Source organism: Trichoderma harzianum (assembly GCF_003025095.1).
Source record: "Trichoderma harzianum CBS 226.95 unplaced genomic scaffold M431scaffold_4, whole genome shotgun sequence".
Lineage (NCBI taxonomy): Eukaryota > Fungi > Ascomycota > Sordariomycetes > Hypocreales > Hypocreaceae > Trichoderma > Trichoderma harzianum.
Genome location: NW_020209252.1, coordinates 1,462,708 through 1,478,492, shown reverse-complemented (window position 1 = coordinate 1,478,492; position 15,785 = coordinate 1,462,708). Strand labels below are relative to the sequence as shown.

The 15,785-nt window shown below is 51.8% G+C and overlaps 3 protein-coding genes across 3 annotated transcripts; 1 reads left to right on the top strand and 2 right to left on the bottom strand.

The window, feature by feature from the left end:
* Positions 1-362: 362 nt before the first annotated feature.
* M431DRAFT_493185 (hypothetical protein) lies at positions 363-6,172 on the bottom strand (the record flags this gene model as incomplete). The annotated part of the gene is made up of 3 exons (XM_024917082.1): positions 363-6,003; positions 6,084-6,101; positions 6,162-6,172. 3 exons carry the CDS (start codon positions 6,170-6,172, stop codon positions 363-365), a joined length of 5,670 nt encoding a protein of 1,889 aa, XP_024776387.1.
* Positions 6,173-7,480: 1,308 nt separating this feature from the next.
* Positions 7,481-8,005, top strand: M431DRAFT_550851 (hypothetical protein; the record flags this gene model as incomplete). Its single annotated transcript, XM_024921324.1, has 1 exon — positions 7,481-8,005. The coding sequence occupies one exon, from the start codon at positions 7,481-7,483 to the stop codon at positions 7,964-7,966; it is 486 nt and encodes a 161-aa protein (XP_024776386.1). The 3' UTR covers positions 7,967-8,005.
* Positions 8,006-14,225: 6,220 nt separating this feature from the next.
* M431DRAFT_506471 (hypothetical protein) lies at positions 14,226-15,660 on the bottom strand. Its single transcript, XM_024918809.1, has 3 exons — positions 15,537-15,660; positions 14,793-15,475; positions 14,226-14,722 (listed from the first exon to the last, which is right to left on the bottom strand). Exons 1-3 carry the CDS (start codon positions 15,583-15,585, stop codon positions 14,429-14,431), a joined length of 1,026 nt encoding a protein of 341 aa, XP_024776385.1. The 5' UTR covers positions 15,586-15,660; the 3' UTR covers positions 14,226-14,428.
* Positions 15,661-15,785: the final 125 nt, after the last annotated feature.

Sequence of the window (15,785 nt, the reverse complement as noted above, 5' to 3'; positions counted from 1 at the left end):
GACCCAGCTGGGTATTCATTTCTCGATTTCACATCATATATCCTTGTAGCCCTAAACGTCTCCTCTGCGGCCAATCATACAAGACGCACGTCGCGCCGCCGCTAGTTTTCAATACCTAATCTATCTACTATACAGATCCATCGAAAGCATTCGGATATTTTTGTTTTAGAAAAGAAGGCGCAGCAAGAGGAAGAAAAAGAGGAAGCAAAACTAAGGAAGCAAAAGCAATCGCGCCTAGTAGTATAAAACATGTAGTCATTGTTTCGTCTTCTGCCGCCGTTTGGTAGGCATCTTTTCTCAGATCGGGATCCCCCCATATAGGGGCATCGAGGAACTAACCGGTCAACCACCGACTACCTCGTTCAAGCCATGGTCTTCATGAAATCGTCCAAGTCGAAGCTCTCTTCGTACTGCTTGTTATCCCACAATTCTCCCAGATCATCCAGCCATGCCTTCTTGCCCGGCTGCCGCAGTACGTCGCCAGTTTCGAGATCAACCATGTCCTCCTCTCTGCCGTCAATGCCGTTTTGCGGCTTATCAGATATGAGACTCGGTCCCGAGTCGCCCAAATTGAACAGGTCAAGGATTTGATCTGTATCCATTGTCGCCAAACCAGCGTTCTGCTGGTTGACCACCGTGGAAGCGACATCAATCTTGAACCGTTGGAGGCTGAGAATCTTCTCCTCCAATGTGCCACGCGTGATGAGACGGTAGACGTTTACCACCTTCTTCTGGCCGATTCTGTGAGCACGATCCATGGCCTGCAGGTCCTTCTGCGGGTTCCAGTCGTGCTCAACGAAGATGACAGTATCCGCGCCCGTAAGGTTCAGTCCCAGACCACCAACGCTAGTGGTTAGCAAGAGCACGTCGTACGACGGGTCGCTGTTGAATTTGTTGACAATGTCTTGTCTCTTGTTCGCTTCAACGCCACCATCGAGCCTCAGGTAGGAGACAGAAGGCAACATTTCTTTCAGCACCTTGTTCTGAACCATGTCCAACATTTCCTTCATCTGACAGAAAATCAGAGCACGATGAGGCTTGATCGGCTGGTATAGCGGGTCGTTGGAGTCGTCCTTGTCATCGCCGATGCCACAGTCAATCAGGAGATCTTTGAGGGCAGTGAGCTTCGGCGCATGATGGGCATCCTCAATCGACGTCCCTTGCTTCTGTAGAATCTTCTGCGTCTCGGCATACAGATCGCTTCCCGGCTTCATAACCATGGCAGGCGAGTTGCACAGCTTTCGCATGTATTGCAGGGCCTGGAAGATGTGCTGCTTGGCCTCCTTGTCGTCTCGGCCGGCCTCGTCTTGGATCTTCTTGCCCTGCTTCTTGGTAAAGTCTTCGAAGAGTTTCTTTTGCAGGTCGCTGAGATCACAATAGTAGTTTTGCAAGATTTTGGGTGGTAGATCGTTAAGGACTTCTTCCTTGAGACGGCGGAGCAAGAACGGAAGCACTTGCTTGTGAAGAGCCTCAATCGCCAATGCACCAGCCTCCTGCTCCTTAGACGATGCCTTGCTGTATCGGCTTGCCGCGATGGGCTTCGCAAACCGGTCCAAAAACACCTTCTCGGCTCCGAGGAACCCGGGCATAAGGAAGTCGAATAGAGACCAAAGTTCCAGCACATTGTTTTGGATGGGTGTACCAGTGAGGATCAGTCGGTGGTTACTGGCCAGCCTCTTTACAGCTTGGGTAATCTTGGCTTTGGGATTCTTGATCAAGTGGCCCTCATCGAGCACAACGTAGTTCCAGCTGTGCTTCTCGAGGACATCAGAGTCGTTCCTGGTCACATCATACGAAGTAATGACAATATCGGTATCGCCAAGTCTATCTTTCATAGCTTTACGCTCCGCTGGCGGCCCAACGTAGGCAGTGACGCTAAGGAAAGGGGCGTAGGTCTTGATCTCCTGCTGCCAGTGGCCTGAGAGTGTTGGGGGGCAGACAATTAGAGACGGCAGCCGCCTCACATCAGGAGCCTGGGTTTTGGCAAACTCTTCCTGTCGCTGGTGGTGATCACTAGCGACAATGCAGATAGTCTGTAGAGTTTTTCCGAGACCCATATCGTCACAGAGAATGCCGTGCAGGTGATACTTGTTGAGGAAATTGAGCCAGTTGACACCGTCCTGTTGGTATGATCGAAGCTCTGCCTTGATCGCCACGGGGATCTGGAAGGGCTCAACCTTCTTGGGGTCGAGAAGCTGAGCAATAAAGGTTCGTTCCCGATCTCGTCCCTTCAGGAGTTCCTCGGACAAGCCAGGGGGGTCGGGAATTCCGGCTTCGAGAGGCACCAGTTTGACAAGCGTGGCGAAAGATGTGGTAGCAATGAGACGAATCTCGTTGTCGGAATCGCTCATTCGGCCGAGGACAGGCACAATCAGGAAGATGACGTATGGGAGGATCGCGTCACCCATGACAGCAATCAGGTGATAGATGGCTTCGATTACTCCTTGGCGGAAATTGAGATCAAGCGGGTTGGAGATTGAAGGGAGGACCTTCTCCACGAGTGCAGTCATTCCGTCTACGGTGATGACACTGCAGATAGTTGCCAGGCATTTGGCGGCCATGTAGCGGAAAACTGAGAGGTCGGAATGCAGAGCCTTGATGACAAGGGGCATCATCTCCATGACAAACGGATGAAGGCTCTCGTTCAATGTGGGCGTCATGGTCCGAATGACCGACATGGCATCCACAATCTCCTGGCCAAACGTCTGCTCAGGATCCCGAGCTTCCGCGGGCAGGTCCCCGGTGAAAGCCTTGACCAGCGCATCCTTCATGAAGCCTTGCAAGCTTGGCACTGACTCGAATAAGGCCGCACCATACGTCTTGGACAGAATCTCCAAGGCTTCTTTGGCACCCCTACGTGTGATACGGGCAGCCTTGGCTTCCCTTGCCCACTTAGCGGCATCTGGGTGGTCAACGCGATCCTCTTCCTTCTGCATAGAGAGAATGCAATCGGTCTTGGTAGCATGAACGGGAAATTCGGGGGTCTCTGCTACTTCAACGCAAGAAAATTTGACCAAGTTGGCAACAACCTTTTCCGCGGGATTACGCCTGCCCTTCTCTGTAAAGAGCTGTACCAGTTTGGCGATGGTGTCTGATGAGCGGCTCTGGAGCTGGTGGTTCTCCTCTGTCTTTATCGAATCCATGATACTCTTGATGAGAGGACTAGGTTTCTTCGGCAAGAGCTTCATCGCGACCATGGCACAAGCTGCACCAGCCTTGATCCTAATGTCACGAGCATCCTTGAAGGCCTTGGCCTCTTGAATAGCTGTCATTGTGTCCTGGCGAGATTCATCCAGCTGCTGGCCGGCGATCAATCGTTGGCCGGGGGGCATAATCTTTTTCAGCCTCTCAAAGTCTTCGCCAACACACTTTTCAGCAGTAGCAATGGAAAAGGCACTGGGGCCGGCTTCGGCTTCACCTTGAACCACGACGGGAAGGGTGGGTAGCTTGCTGTGTGAGACTTTGCCATGGTCGCGGAACAGGTGAAGTAATTGCTGGCACTGGCTTCTGGCTCTTTGAACAAAGGTCACCAAGTCTCGGTAAGCTGAAGGCCGGTCTGATTCGACAATCCGCTGGAGATGATCCAAGTAGCGGGCAGGGTCCTCGGTATTTTGGCAATTCCTTGCAAACTCGTCAATGACAAGACAGGCGGTCAGTTGCGTAGAGGAAAAGGCGGAGGTGAGGCCTGGAACAAGCAGGGCATCATAATCGTCGAGATTCGTCGAAGGCACCAAGGACATGATGAGGCCCATGGCCTTGGCAGCTGAAACTCTTGACCGAATCAGAACCTCTAAGCCAACAAGATCAACATCACCTTGCATCATATGGCCATCCACATCATGCGTCAAGTTGGCGGGGGTGGTGTCTTCGACCTTGGTAGATTTACGACGGCGTTTTACCGGTCGTTCAGGGCCCTCAGGCGAGGAGAGTCGTCTTCCACTAGGCTGCGCCGGGCCTTGAGCAGAGTAGGTGCCACCAGATGGCTTCTGGAACAAGCCGGTATGCATAGGGATGGGATGCCGCGACACGCCAATGGGATGTAACGTCAGCTGCATTAATGGATCAATGTGAGGAGCAAATTCATCAGCAAGAATGGCGGGGTCCTTTGCCAATGAACGGACAAGGGCCGCCCAGAGGTCCAGCGACATGTCAAGGGTTTCCTTGTCCCTTTCGACAAGAATGTTTTGGAAGATGAGGCGGAGAATTCTACCATTGAGCCAGCCCTGTGATGTCTCATCTGCAAGATTCGCAAAGGTCAAGAGGGCTTTCAAGACAGCAAGGCGAACAGATGTGATGGTGTGTCGTAAGAATGGATAGAGGCGAGGAACCAGCAGAGTGAAGGATCGCTCTTCATCTTGGGCAGCAGATGTCTTCATCGATTCAAGTACCTCGGGGAAGCTGCAGAGCGTAGCCAGAAGATCCATAATGCGGCCTGTGCTGGCGCTCAAATCGTCGCCCAAATTGGACAAGCTTTCCCATACTATGTTGGTGAGGCCATCGAGAGCAGCCGGGCGCATGGTGACAAATTCTTTAGCCATGGGTATTAGGGTGGCAGCGCTGACAGATCGCACATCGTCATCGAGGTCTCCGAGACCCTTCATTACCGCCTTGATGACCCCATCAATCATGTCTCCATCCTGAAGCAATAGATCCTTCCTAACTGCAACAACATATCTCAGGCCAATCATGCCACCATGGCAGACAGCCCAAATCGGCTGGTCTAGCTTGAGATCTTCGTGCATCACCATGCGATACAGGACCCGGTAGATGTCATAGACGGAGTTGGGGGGGACATGTTTAAGAACAGCACCAAGGGTCTGACCAATAGTCTCTCGAATTGGGGCAACGGACGTATCGGAGCTGTAGTCAGTAAAGCGGTCCAGCATAAGGACGCAGCAGAGTCTACAAGCAACATCGTTGAGCCATGTGCGGTTGAGCTCATTATTGTCATCCACCGATTTGCCTCGAACACGGCCAGCCCCGCCGCCATGGACTCGGAGTACCTCGCGCAATCCCATGGCGGCTCCATGTCGCGTTTCCCATGAGGAATCGAAGAGATCAATCTTGAGGAAATCGCAGAGTCGCTCATACGGCCACTCGGCACCTTCCATGGACTCTTCGGCTTCAAGCTCAGACTTGATCTGCATCACCGATCCCTTGAACTCGCTGACAACCTTTGCATCCTCATCGATATCGGTTGGACGTTCGAGGTTGAAGTAATCATTCACTTTTCCATTCTTTTTCGATTCGTCTGCCATCGGGGTATCATCTGCCAGTCCTTCAGATCCAGCAGTCGTCGTTCGTCGCAGTGATAGATCTCCAAACCCGCCTTTGCCCTGTGCCTTCATTGCCTCCTTCTTACGTTTTCGCTTAAGTACGTTCAGTTGCCTTGAGCTAAGCTGAGACTCTTCTGTCGGCTGACTCTGAGACTGCGTGCCATCGCCTTTACCAAAGCCACCGCCATTGGGCGCATCGAGTGGTGTTTTTGGTATTCCGTCCCCTACGATAATTTCCTCGTCTTCGAATCTCCTCCCAAGTAAACCCAGGCGGCCCAAAAGTGTCTTCTTTTGGTGCTCCAGACGAGCTTGAGGGTCGAGAGAGGCAAGGCTGTACTCAATGCCACCACCCCGTAGAAGCGGTCGCCCGAACTTCAAAACGGTGTCCACATCGAGGGTCTCAAACTTGAAGACATCGTCATCGGTAAGAACGGATGCCGCCTTGTTGTCTTCCTCTTTCTTAATCGTACTGTTTTCGGACGAGCTCTCTTCCTTTTTGGGCTCACTTGGGGCATCTCCTGAGTTGGGGTCATAGAGCGGGGCATTTTCTAAGATTCTGCCAATGGCTTTGGCCGCAGTTTGCCTCGTCTCCCAATCCTTGTAGCGGAGATACGGGATGACCCGAGACAGGAGATTGAATAACTCATCGGGATGTTGCTTTTGCCAGTCAGCAAGCTGGTTGACTGCAGTGTCTCGGATGAGCCTTGTGCTCCCGGTCTCAAGGATGCTAGAGGAATGTGTCAGCTATCAGAATCAGAAGGGCTTGGAAACTCCTCCGTAATCGGAGATGAAGGGGAAGAAACATACGTAACTAATCGGTCAAGTCTGAAGAAATGTTAGCCGCTGGCTCTACTGCCGAAGAAGTAAGAGAGTGTGAGAACATACCTAGAAGTCATGGCGTAGTCGTGTATTAAAGTAGTATGTAAATGGTGTTTTGGGGCTCATGACATAATAAGCTGGGTGCTCTATATTTTTAGTTAGCACATGTCATACTTGGTAGTTGACAGGATAATCCGAATTTGAATAAGCAAAGAGGGAAGAGTAGGCAGAACGGCAGTGCGTGCAGCAGATATTGAGACGGGTTGATGTCAGTCACGCTCGGTGGTCGACAGAGACGGTATAGCCGGGAGTCAATCCAAGCGGTCCGCTTATATGTATTTGCAGTGCATCATATGCATGTGGGAGAAGTGCAGCGTTGGGCATTGTAGTGAGGCTGAGGCGATGTGACCAAGAGATTCGAGGCAGCAATCGTCAATCGCTGCTGAATCGTGATATAGCGCCAGCTGTCATAGAGAAGCTAATGCAGCACGTGCAGCGCGATGCAGGCCTCAGAATCATCAAGCGCCGGAGTTACTTGAGGAAACGGTAACAGTGAGGTGATGGAATGTTGAAATGCATCGGATTGGGACATCAAGAGCAAATCAAGAGATGAATTGCAAAAGCCTTTTACATGATGGAAGTGGTGATGATACATGAAAGAAGATAAGATAAGGTAGGTACCAGGTACATGTACCGGGTGGCAGGGGCAGGGATGGGTGAGATGGAAATGGCGTAATCAGAGGAATAAACACCACAAAGAGGAAGTACTTGCCTGTAAGACACAACGCCGGTCAGTTCTGGGGGAGAGTCCTGACGATGCAGTGAGATGCACCGAAAGGACGGCAATGCAGCCAAGCAAATAGCCGTGACCGGGCAAGTGAGAAAATGGTGATGCGACGTGATGCGATGCGATGCGACGCCTGGTTTATACCGAAGCTTGGTGAGTGCTGTCGCTGTAAGAGGGTACCTGGGAATAGGCTGGTTCGTGCAGCTTCAATGGCGCATACACTATTGGATTGGGTTAGAAATGGTTTTGAAGGCGAGGGGGATCCGCCGAATATGAAGAGCCACGCCAATGAGGGCGCGCGAAAGCACAGTCGCAGCCGGGGGTGTACCAGGTACTAAAAGCAGCTGTGCGCGGCGTGGGATTGGATGAGGCTTCCTTGGAGCGTGTTGCGGTGGGAACTTGGAGGCTTGTGTGTGGTAACAGAGCAGCAGGGGAAATGGAGTATGTACCTTTGGGTGCCTGAAAGATCAACCCGATGAATCAATCAAATTTGATAGCACGTTGAGATGCCAATCAATGCAAACGACCTTGTATAAGGTAGCTGAGCTGTGCTGCTGCCTCGGGCAACGGAACCCGGAGCAGCGCCTGACACGTAGCAATGCAGCGCTGGGCCAGTGGGAGTGGCGCCGTCTGCCTGCGTCTGCCTGCGGTTTGTGCTCTGGCGAGGGCGCGGGTGCTGTGCTGGATGCGACTATGGCTATGGTCGGGCAGGGCTGGACGGGGAGAATTGAGTGGAGGGCAGGCCGGGCTTTCTATATGTCTATGCCTGTATTTTTATACACGCTGCGCCGTCCCAGCGACCAACGGCGTCTCGCTTAATGTCCCTAATGCTTCGCTAGCGCGCAATAAGCGGGGCCACGTCCCCCATTGCTGGAGCCCTGTCCAGCCTCTAGCGCATCAGTTGCCAGTGAGTGACCGCATACAATGTACTCTCATACCTGTACCTCAGCGCTTTGATGGACGCATCATGGATGTACCTGTTGCTGCGTCTGAGGCGCGCTGCAGTACTTGCATCCTGTCTTTGTTCTTACCACCTATGTACCAGGTCGTAACAGCAGTACAGAAGCAACAGCAGGGTACCTAATTCTGTCCTCGCGGAATCTTGCTTCTTTTCTTCTTCTTTGCTTTGTTGGCTCCGCGCCTTTGCGCAAGGTAATTAGCCGCGGCTTGTACGGAGCAAACGACTTACTTCTTTGCTCAGCACTGCTGCATGCAATTGCATCTCGAGATACACGGCAATATGCCGGCTGAAATGCTGCCGCCGATTGGGGCACCATTCAGGCAGCTTGCCGCGAAAAAAAAACACCTTGACAGGCGCGTCGCAATCTCGATGCGCAGCATGGATGTGCTCAGCGTAGGGTATCAATCGGGACGCCGGCCGTACATTAAGAGACCAACCAGCCTTTCAAGGTACCTCTCAATGAGCTGATCTCAGGCGCCAACGATGCTTACCATCTTCCGACGTGTACTTGGACTGCGACGATGGAAAACTCACTGCAGCAAACCTAGCAAGAGGAGCACAGCAGTTGAAGCTTCAAAGTTCTTGTAAGAAGAGAATTTGCTAGAGCAAACAGGCCCCCAGATGCCCACCCCCGGCAAATGTCGGATCCTCCTGGTCCTTCCTACCCATGCTTCGGGTGGTTTTGTTTTGGTTTTTTTTTTTTTTTCTGGTTCCCTCCCGCACATCGTAGGTGTCTTGGGGCGCCTTTGTCTGCTTGATTGCCTTCATCATCCAGCCAGCCACGTTGGCCACCAACACAAACCGCACATGGCTTGCCAGCATGATCCTGGACTGCGTATGGGAAGCTATTGAAATCAGTCCCTTACAGATATACCCACCTGGATACGGAGTAGGTATCAATACTTTTATTGAACGAGGACACAAAGCATGTATGTATGTATATGACATGTACTACGATGATTTTCAAAGGCGCAACCCCTGACATGCCATGTCGCAAAAATTTTCTCCGCTTGTCTTCTTGAGACAGAATGGCCAAGGTTGGTTGGTGCAGGCCAGATCTGGCTTGTCTAGATCGACCCGTTTGGCCGTAATCTAAAATTGCCGTGAGACGCTATTGTCCCTGTTGCTCAGCATTAGTTGGTCCGACACACGCCATCCATCCCCAACTTGTTTGACTCGCGGAGACTGGTTTCTGCAATTCGACCCGCCTATGACGATCAGTCATGCACGATTGTCGCCCATGGCTTTTCCGCGACTTTGGCGTCGCGTGTGTATCTTTAAGGATCGGCGTGGAGGTAGTAGTGGGAGCACGAGAATTAAGGCCAGATCATATAGCGAGTGAAAAGAGTCCTGGAACAGCTTGATGCAAATTACTGTGGCGGCGAATACCCCATATTACCGATTACAGCACTAGTGGTTGGGTTTTTGCCAGGGTAGCTACCACGCCGTCATGATGCTTCTCAGACACATCTCAGTTTATCACTGTAAGTGGAACATGTTCATTTACCTCTCGTGGGCTCGTGTCATCTTACGTATTAGATAACATGGGCACCTCATGCTTGGTACGCCATGTCTAGGAATCAAATTCGATGATTTGTTCGTGTCTGTCAGTGTGTGAATGTACTCGTATGTACATAGCATGTCGTATTCTTTGTCGAGTGGGCTATCCTGGTCCAAGCGACGCCCCGGCTGACGTGTTTTCCCCATGACAAGACAAAGAAAGGCTGAACAATTACAGTCCTAGCCGTGACACAAGAAGTACTGTAATATTTCAATAAAACGACTACCAGTAGCTAAGGAAAGAGCTATTGCACAATAGCATCTTAGACAGCTACGCCAGTAATAAGCTCTAATTGATTTTCACCGGTGAGATGTAGGGTAGATGGCGCCAGTAGCTTTAGGCGCAGCAGGTTGGGTACCTAAACAGACAGCAAGCACCAAGAGCTATCATCGACACCTGATTTTTTAGGCGCTAATCTTAGATGGGCTGGTGCAACGCGACTCCAAGTTCTCTGATTAATCGCGGGCCAGACGAGACGCGTCGCATCGCATCGCATAGAACATTTGCGCTCCGTTGATTCTGCGCAACCCGCGGCAAAAAGTTCAAGTTCTGCAGCTTCCTGGTCTCTCGGATGTTGCGCATCGGCGCCCGCGCAGCCGACCATGTATATCAAGCAAATCATCATCCAAGGCTTCAAAAGGTGCGGATTCGCAACCCCGCCATGTTGTTGAGACACACATTGTGTGCTGACTGCTCTCAAATAGCTACAAGGACCAAACAGTCATTGAGCCCTTTTCTCCTAAGACCAACGTCATCGTCGGCCGGAATGGATCGGGAAAGAGTAACTTCTTCGCGGCCATTCGCTTCGTCCTCAGCGATGCATACACGCAAATGAGCCGTGAGGAGCGCCAGGGTCTCCTCCACGAAGGTTCGGGCTCAGCCGTCATGTCAGCCTATGTTGAAATCATCTTTGACAACAGCGACGACCGATTTCCCACCGGAGGCAAAGAAGTTGTGCTGCGACGCACCATTGGTCTCAAGAAGGACGAATACTCTGTCGACCGCAAGGTTGTCACCAAGACGGATGTCACAAACCTGCTGGAGGCAGCAGGCTTCTCACGTTCTAACCCGTACTACATTGTGCCCCAAGGTCGCGTCACCGCCTTGACAAATATGAAAGAGTCTGAGCGATTGAATCTGCTCAAGGAAGTTGCGGGTACACAAGTCTACGAAGCCCGCCGCGCCGAATCCCTCAAGATTATGACGGAGACGAACAACAAGCGAGAAAAGATTGACGAGCTTCTTGAGTACATCAAGGAGAGATTGGCAGAGCTCGAAGAGGAAAAGGAAGAGCTGCGAGGCTTCCAGGAAAAGGACCGAGAGAGGAGGTGTTTGGAATATGCATACCACCACCGAGAGCAAACCACCGTCCAAGCCGCGCTTGAAGAAATTGACAATGCCAGGCAAGACGGCCTGGACAACACAGATTCGAGCCGCGCGCAGTTCCTGGAAGGAGAAAAGGCGATTTCCAAGATTGACGCCGAAATTCACAAATTGCAGAGAGAGCTGGAGCTTCTGCAAATTGATCGACGTCAGCAAGAGGAAGATAGACGCGATAATGCGAAGCTGCTTGCCAAGATTGAGCTCAAGGTAAAGAATCTGAGAGAAGGACAGTCTGCACTGGAACAAGCTCGAGAGCAACATGCTTCCGAACTGGCCTCTGTACAGAGTGAGATTAAGACCAAGGAAAAAGAGCTGGCGCAGCTTCTCCCCGAATATACGAGGACGAAGAACGAAGAAGACGAGGTCAGGAGGCAGCTGGATACCGTTGAGGCGTCACGATCACGCCTCTTTGCAAAGCAGAGCCGTGGATCTCGGTTCAAAAATCGCGCTGAGCGCGATGCCTGGCTCAAGCAGGAAATCGAGGAGCTCAGCTTGACCATCAGCACCCAAAAAGCAAACAAGCTGGACGCTGATGAGGAAGTCACAAGAACCCAAAAGGCAATCGAGCAGGGCGAGAGAGAGGTTGCCGAGCTGCGCTCACGTTTAGCCAACTGGAGTGGCGACAGGGGCGAGGTGGTAGATCAAGCCGCCCAGGCACGGGCTACGCTGGACAGACTGAATGATGAACGGAAGCTGATTCGCCGAGAAGACGACAAACTCAACTCTGTCATCTCCAACGCCCGGCAAGAGAAGGAGCACGCTGAGCGAGAACTGGCTCATGCGGTTGATGGAGCCACTGCTCGTGGTTTGGCTACTATCCGCCGACTGAAACAGGAGCAAGATATCCCGGGTGCCTACGGAACATTGGCAGACCTGCTGGAGGTTAGCGACGCATATCGACTGCCCGTCGAACAAATTGCTGGCGCTAGTTTATTCCACTATGTCGTGGACAATGCCGATACTGCCACCTACCTCGCGGATACCATGTACAAACAGCACGGCGGCAGAGTCACATTCATGCCGTTGGCCCAACTTCGCCCACGCAAAGTAAACTATCCAAATTCCAACGACGCGGTTCCACTTTTGAGCAAGATCAACTATGATGAGCAGTTTGAGAAGGCGTTCCAGCAGGTATTTGGAAAGGTTGTCGTATGTCCCAACCTTGCCGTAGCTGCTCAGTATGCCAGGAGTCACGGTGTGGATGGTATCACAGCAGAGGGTGACACTACCAACAAGCGTGGTGCCATGACTGGTGGTTACATCGACCCCCGGAAGTCACGCCTGGAAGCCGTACAGGCTGCCAACAAGTGGAGAGAGGAGTACGATGGTCTCATTGAGCAGTCTCGCAACATTCGCAGGCAGATTGAGCTCAAGGACCAAGAGATCACCGGCGCCATGTCTGAAGTTCAAAAACTTGAGCAGAGGCTCCGACAAGCTGAGGATGGCTTCGAGCCACTCAAGCACGAGCTTCGAAACAGGTCATCTCACATTGAGAACGAGAGGAGCCGTCTTGATGGGGCCATCAGGAGACGGGATGCGGTTGAAAAGAACATGAGTGGATTCTTGCAGGAAGTTGCAGCTCACGAGTCCGAATTGGGCACAGATTTTAAGAAGACACTTACAACAGCTGAGGAACGTGAGTTGGAAGGATCAAGCCGTACTGTCCAGCAATTGCAGAAACAGTGGAATGAAATCAGCAACAACCGCAGAATCCTGGAAAGACAGAAGCAGCTGTTGGAAATCGACCTACGGCAAAATCTCCAAATGAAACTGGATCAACTCAACAGTCAAGCATTTGAGAATTCTGCGGTTGGTGGCGCGTCAGGTAGCTTGAAGGAGGCCGAGCGCGAGTTGAAGAAGGCCCAAAAGGCTTTGAAGGCTGTTGAGGCTGATTTGAGCCAGACTGAGGCTCAGCTCGACGAGCTCAATACTCGCCTTGAACAGCTTGAATCTGAAAAGGTCAACCGCGAGCAGACTCAACTGGAAATTTCCACAAGAATTGAGAGGCAGCAGAAGAGGATGGAGAAGACCTTGCAGCGAAAGGCTCTTTTGACTTCACAGGCTGCAGAATGCGCGAAAAACATTCGGGAGCTGGGAGTATTGCCCGAGGAGGCCTTTGACAAATACGAGAATATGCAGGCTAATACCGTAAGTCTTGCTTCCCCCGTGAGGCAGAGTGGGAGAAACAAGGGGAAAGTCAACTAACTTGCTCGCTAGATCACATCCAAATTGAAAAAGGTCAACGAAGCGTTAAAGAAGTATAAGCACGTCAACAAAAAGGCTTTTGAGCAGTACAACAACTTTACGACGCAGCAAGAGCAGCTAATGAAGCGCCGGAAGGAATTGGACGATTCTCAGGGATCTATTGAAGAGCTCGTGGAGCACCTTGATCGGCGAAAGGATGAAGCCATTGAGCGTACTTTCAAACAGGTTTCCAAGGAATTTGCCACCATTTTCAGCAAGCTTGTGCCAGCCGGCCACGGTCGTCTTGTCATCCAAAGGAAAACAGATCGCCGTCAAGACGCTGAAGAGTCGGACGAAGAAGCACGAGGAAGTGTTGAGAACTACATCGGTGTTGGTATTAGCGTGTCTTTCAACTCCAAGCATCTTGATGAGCAGCAAAAGATCCAGCAGCTCAGTGGTGGTCAGAAGAGTAAGTGCCCTCTGGTTGTCCAAATAGTATGCCTTGCCACTAACTTCCAATCTTCCTAGGTTTGTGTGCTCTCTGCCTCATCTTTGCGCTGCAGCAGACCGAAAGCAGTCCCATGGTCATCTTTGATGAAGTCGACGCCAATCTGGATGCGCAGTACCGAACTGCCGTTGCCTCACTTCTCGAGTCCATTTCCAACGAGGCCGGCACCCAGTTTATCTGCACCACTTTCCGACCCGAGATTGTTCACATTGCAGACAAGTGCTATGGCGTGACGTTCCGCAACAAGACGAGCTCCATCAACTGTGTCAGCACGGAAGATGCTCTCAACTTTGTCGAGGGGCAGGCCAAGCCAGCCTAAGTGAAGCGTGTGCTGCTGCATTGGTAGTATGACGCTTTGGCTGAACTGAACATAGTGTTTGACAATCTGGAAATCGGGAAGCGGAAAGCGGCGTAGCGGCGTTGGGTAAAGCGGTCACCCGTTGTGCTTTTTGGAAGGGCTGGTTACTATTGCTATAACTTTGTATGAAAAGAAATGAATGCTGGCTAATGTAGTGGGGAGTTACTTGATGTGATGAAAACTTGGGGATGATGAGGTTTCGAATACCAGACTTAGAATAGGGTCGAGGTAGAGGAGGTTGAGGGTTGGCCATTATATCATGATCAGTTTGGCTGATATAGCCGGTTTTGATACGAAGCGCTCCCTATGTTTGAAAATGGCTTGATAATAAGTGAATGTTGAAGAATTCTAAGCAGCAGAGTACCCCCCCTTAATTGCTCGAGGACATTGGCAATTTCATTGCGGTCTCTTTTGAGAGCAACAAGGCAAAATGAGCAGAAGTAATAGATAGTTCCAACAGCCGCAGTGAAGCTCTGTATAATGGTGTAAACTATACAATTCATAATGTTACAAGTCCCGACATTTCTCCATCCCTTTTATATCATCGTAATACACATTCCCTTTTTCTTTTCTTTCTTTTCTTTTTTCTCCTTACCGGTCAGCCATCATATTCTTCACGCCGCGATAATACTCCGGCGCCAGCTCCGTCTCCAGCTCCTCCCGCGTCAGCCACTTGAAGTCCGTGTATCCAAAGGGGTTGCCCTTGAGGTCGGCCTGGCCGGCCATGATCCTGCCCTTGAGGAAGAAGGTCTTGCGGCCCTTCTTCTCGACCTGGCCGTTTGCGCCGAGGACGGGCTCCTGCACGAGGTGGGCGACGGGGACGCGGCCGACGAGCCAGGTGTTCATGTTGACGCCGGCGGCTTGGTCCATGACTCTCTTTGCGCCCTGTTTTGTTTTCTCACGTTAGACCATCATGTCCCATTATTAAGAAAAAAAAGCTCCAAATAAAACGTACCTCGTGGAGATTCTCGTCTTTGAGAACATCGGCAGGGAAGCCCCATCCATCAGGCCCCTTGACAACAAGATACAGCGTCTTCTCCATCTGGCGATCCAGCCGCCTCACGTCCTTCTTCAAATCCGCCTCAGACAACCTCTCCGCCGGCCTCTCCACAGGCACAACGTCCTCCGGCGCAATGACCTCCGCATCATCACTCACCCTTGGCGCAGCATCCTTCAGAAGACTCTCCAGCACAGTCTCCTGCGCGCTGAGCTTATCACCAACCCTCAGCTCGTCGTCCCAGGCGGTCGAGTTCTTGCCCTTGTAACTCCCCAGCTCCTTGGCCACGGTGCCCCCGCGCTCCTGGACCTTGAGGCTCCAGTCCAGCTGCGCCGCCGTGTCGGGCTTGAAGTATATGCTCGTGATGAAGGGCGTGTTGAGGCGCTCCTCCAGCCGTTTCTGGTAGAAGAAGAAGGCGTTCTCGAAGGGGTGCAGAGTTCTCGTCAGCAGCGGCGGCCGTGTGAGGATGAGGCCGGAGCGGACGTCATATGGATACGGCGTCTTAGTCGAGGATGCCAGAGGAGGAGGAGCGTCGACAGCAGGAGTCTGGACCTCTGTTGTAGTTGCAGCGGCAGAGTAGAATCGGGCAGATGTCGCTTTGTAGGTGGTTGCGCATCGGGAACACAACGTGGGGGAAGAAGCTGATGTTGCGAACTCTTGGTTAGGTTTTTGACTCAATTGGCAGCAGCAGTGGTTGCTTACATGAAAAGATGCCTCTAACGGCTCTGCTGCCTCTACTTGAAGCTGCCATCATGGCGGAATCCTGAGTGGCTGCTCTATAAAACCCGAGAAGCAGCGCCGGGCCTTTTGTCGTGATGTCTTGCGCCTCGAACTTTTTTGGTTGTACCTCATCCCACCAACACCAACCAGCTTACATAACGCATACTTATGTAATGAAACTCAAGGCAAGCTGGAAATGCCAAGCAATATCAATTCAGCCAAACTGCTTTG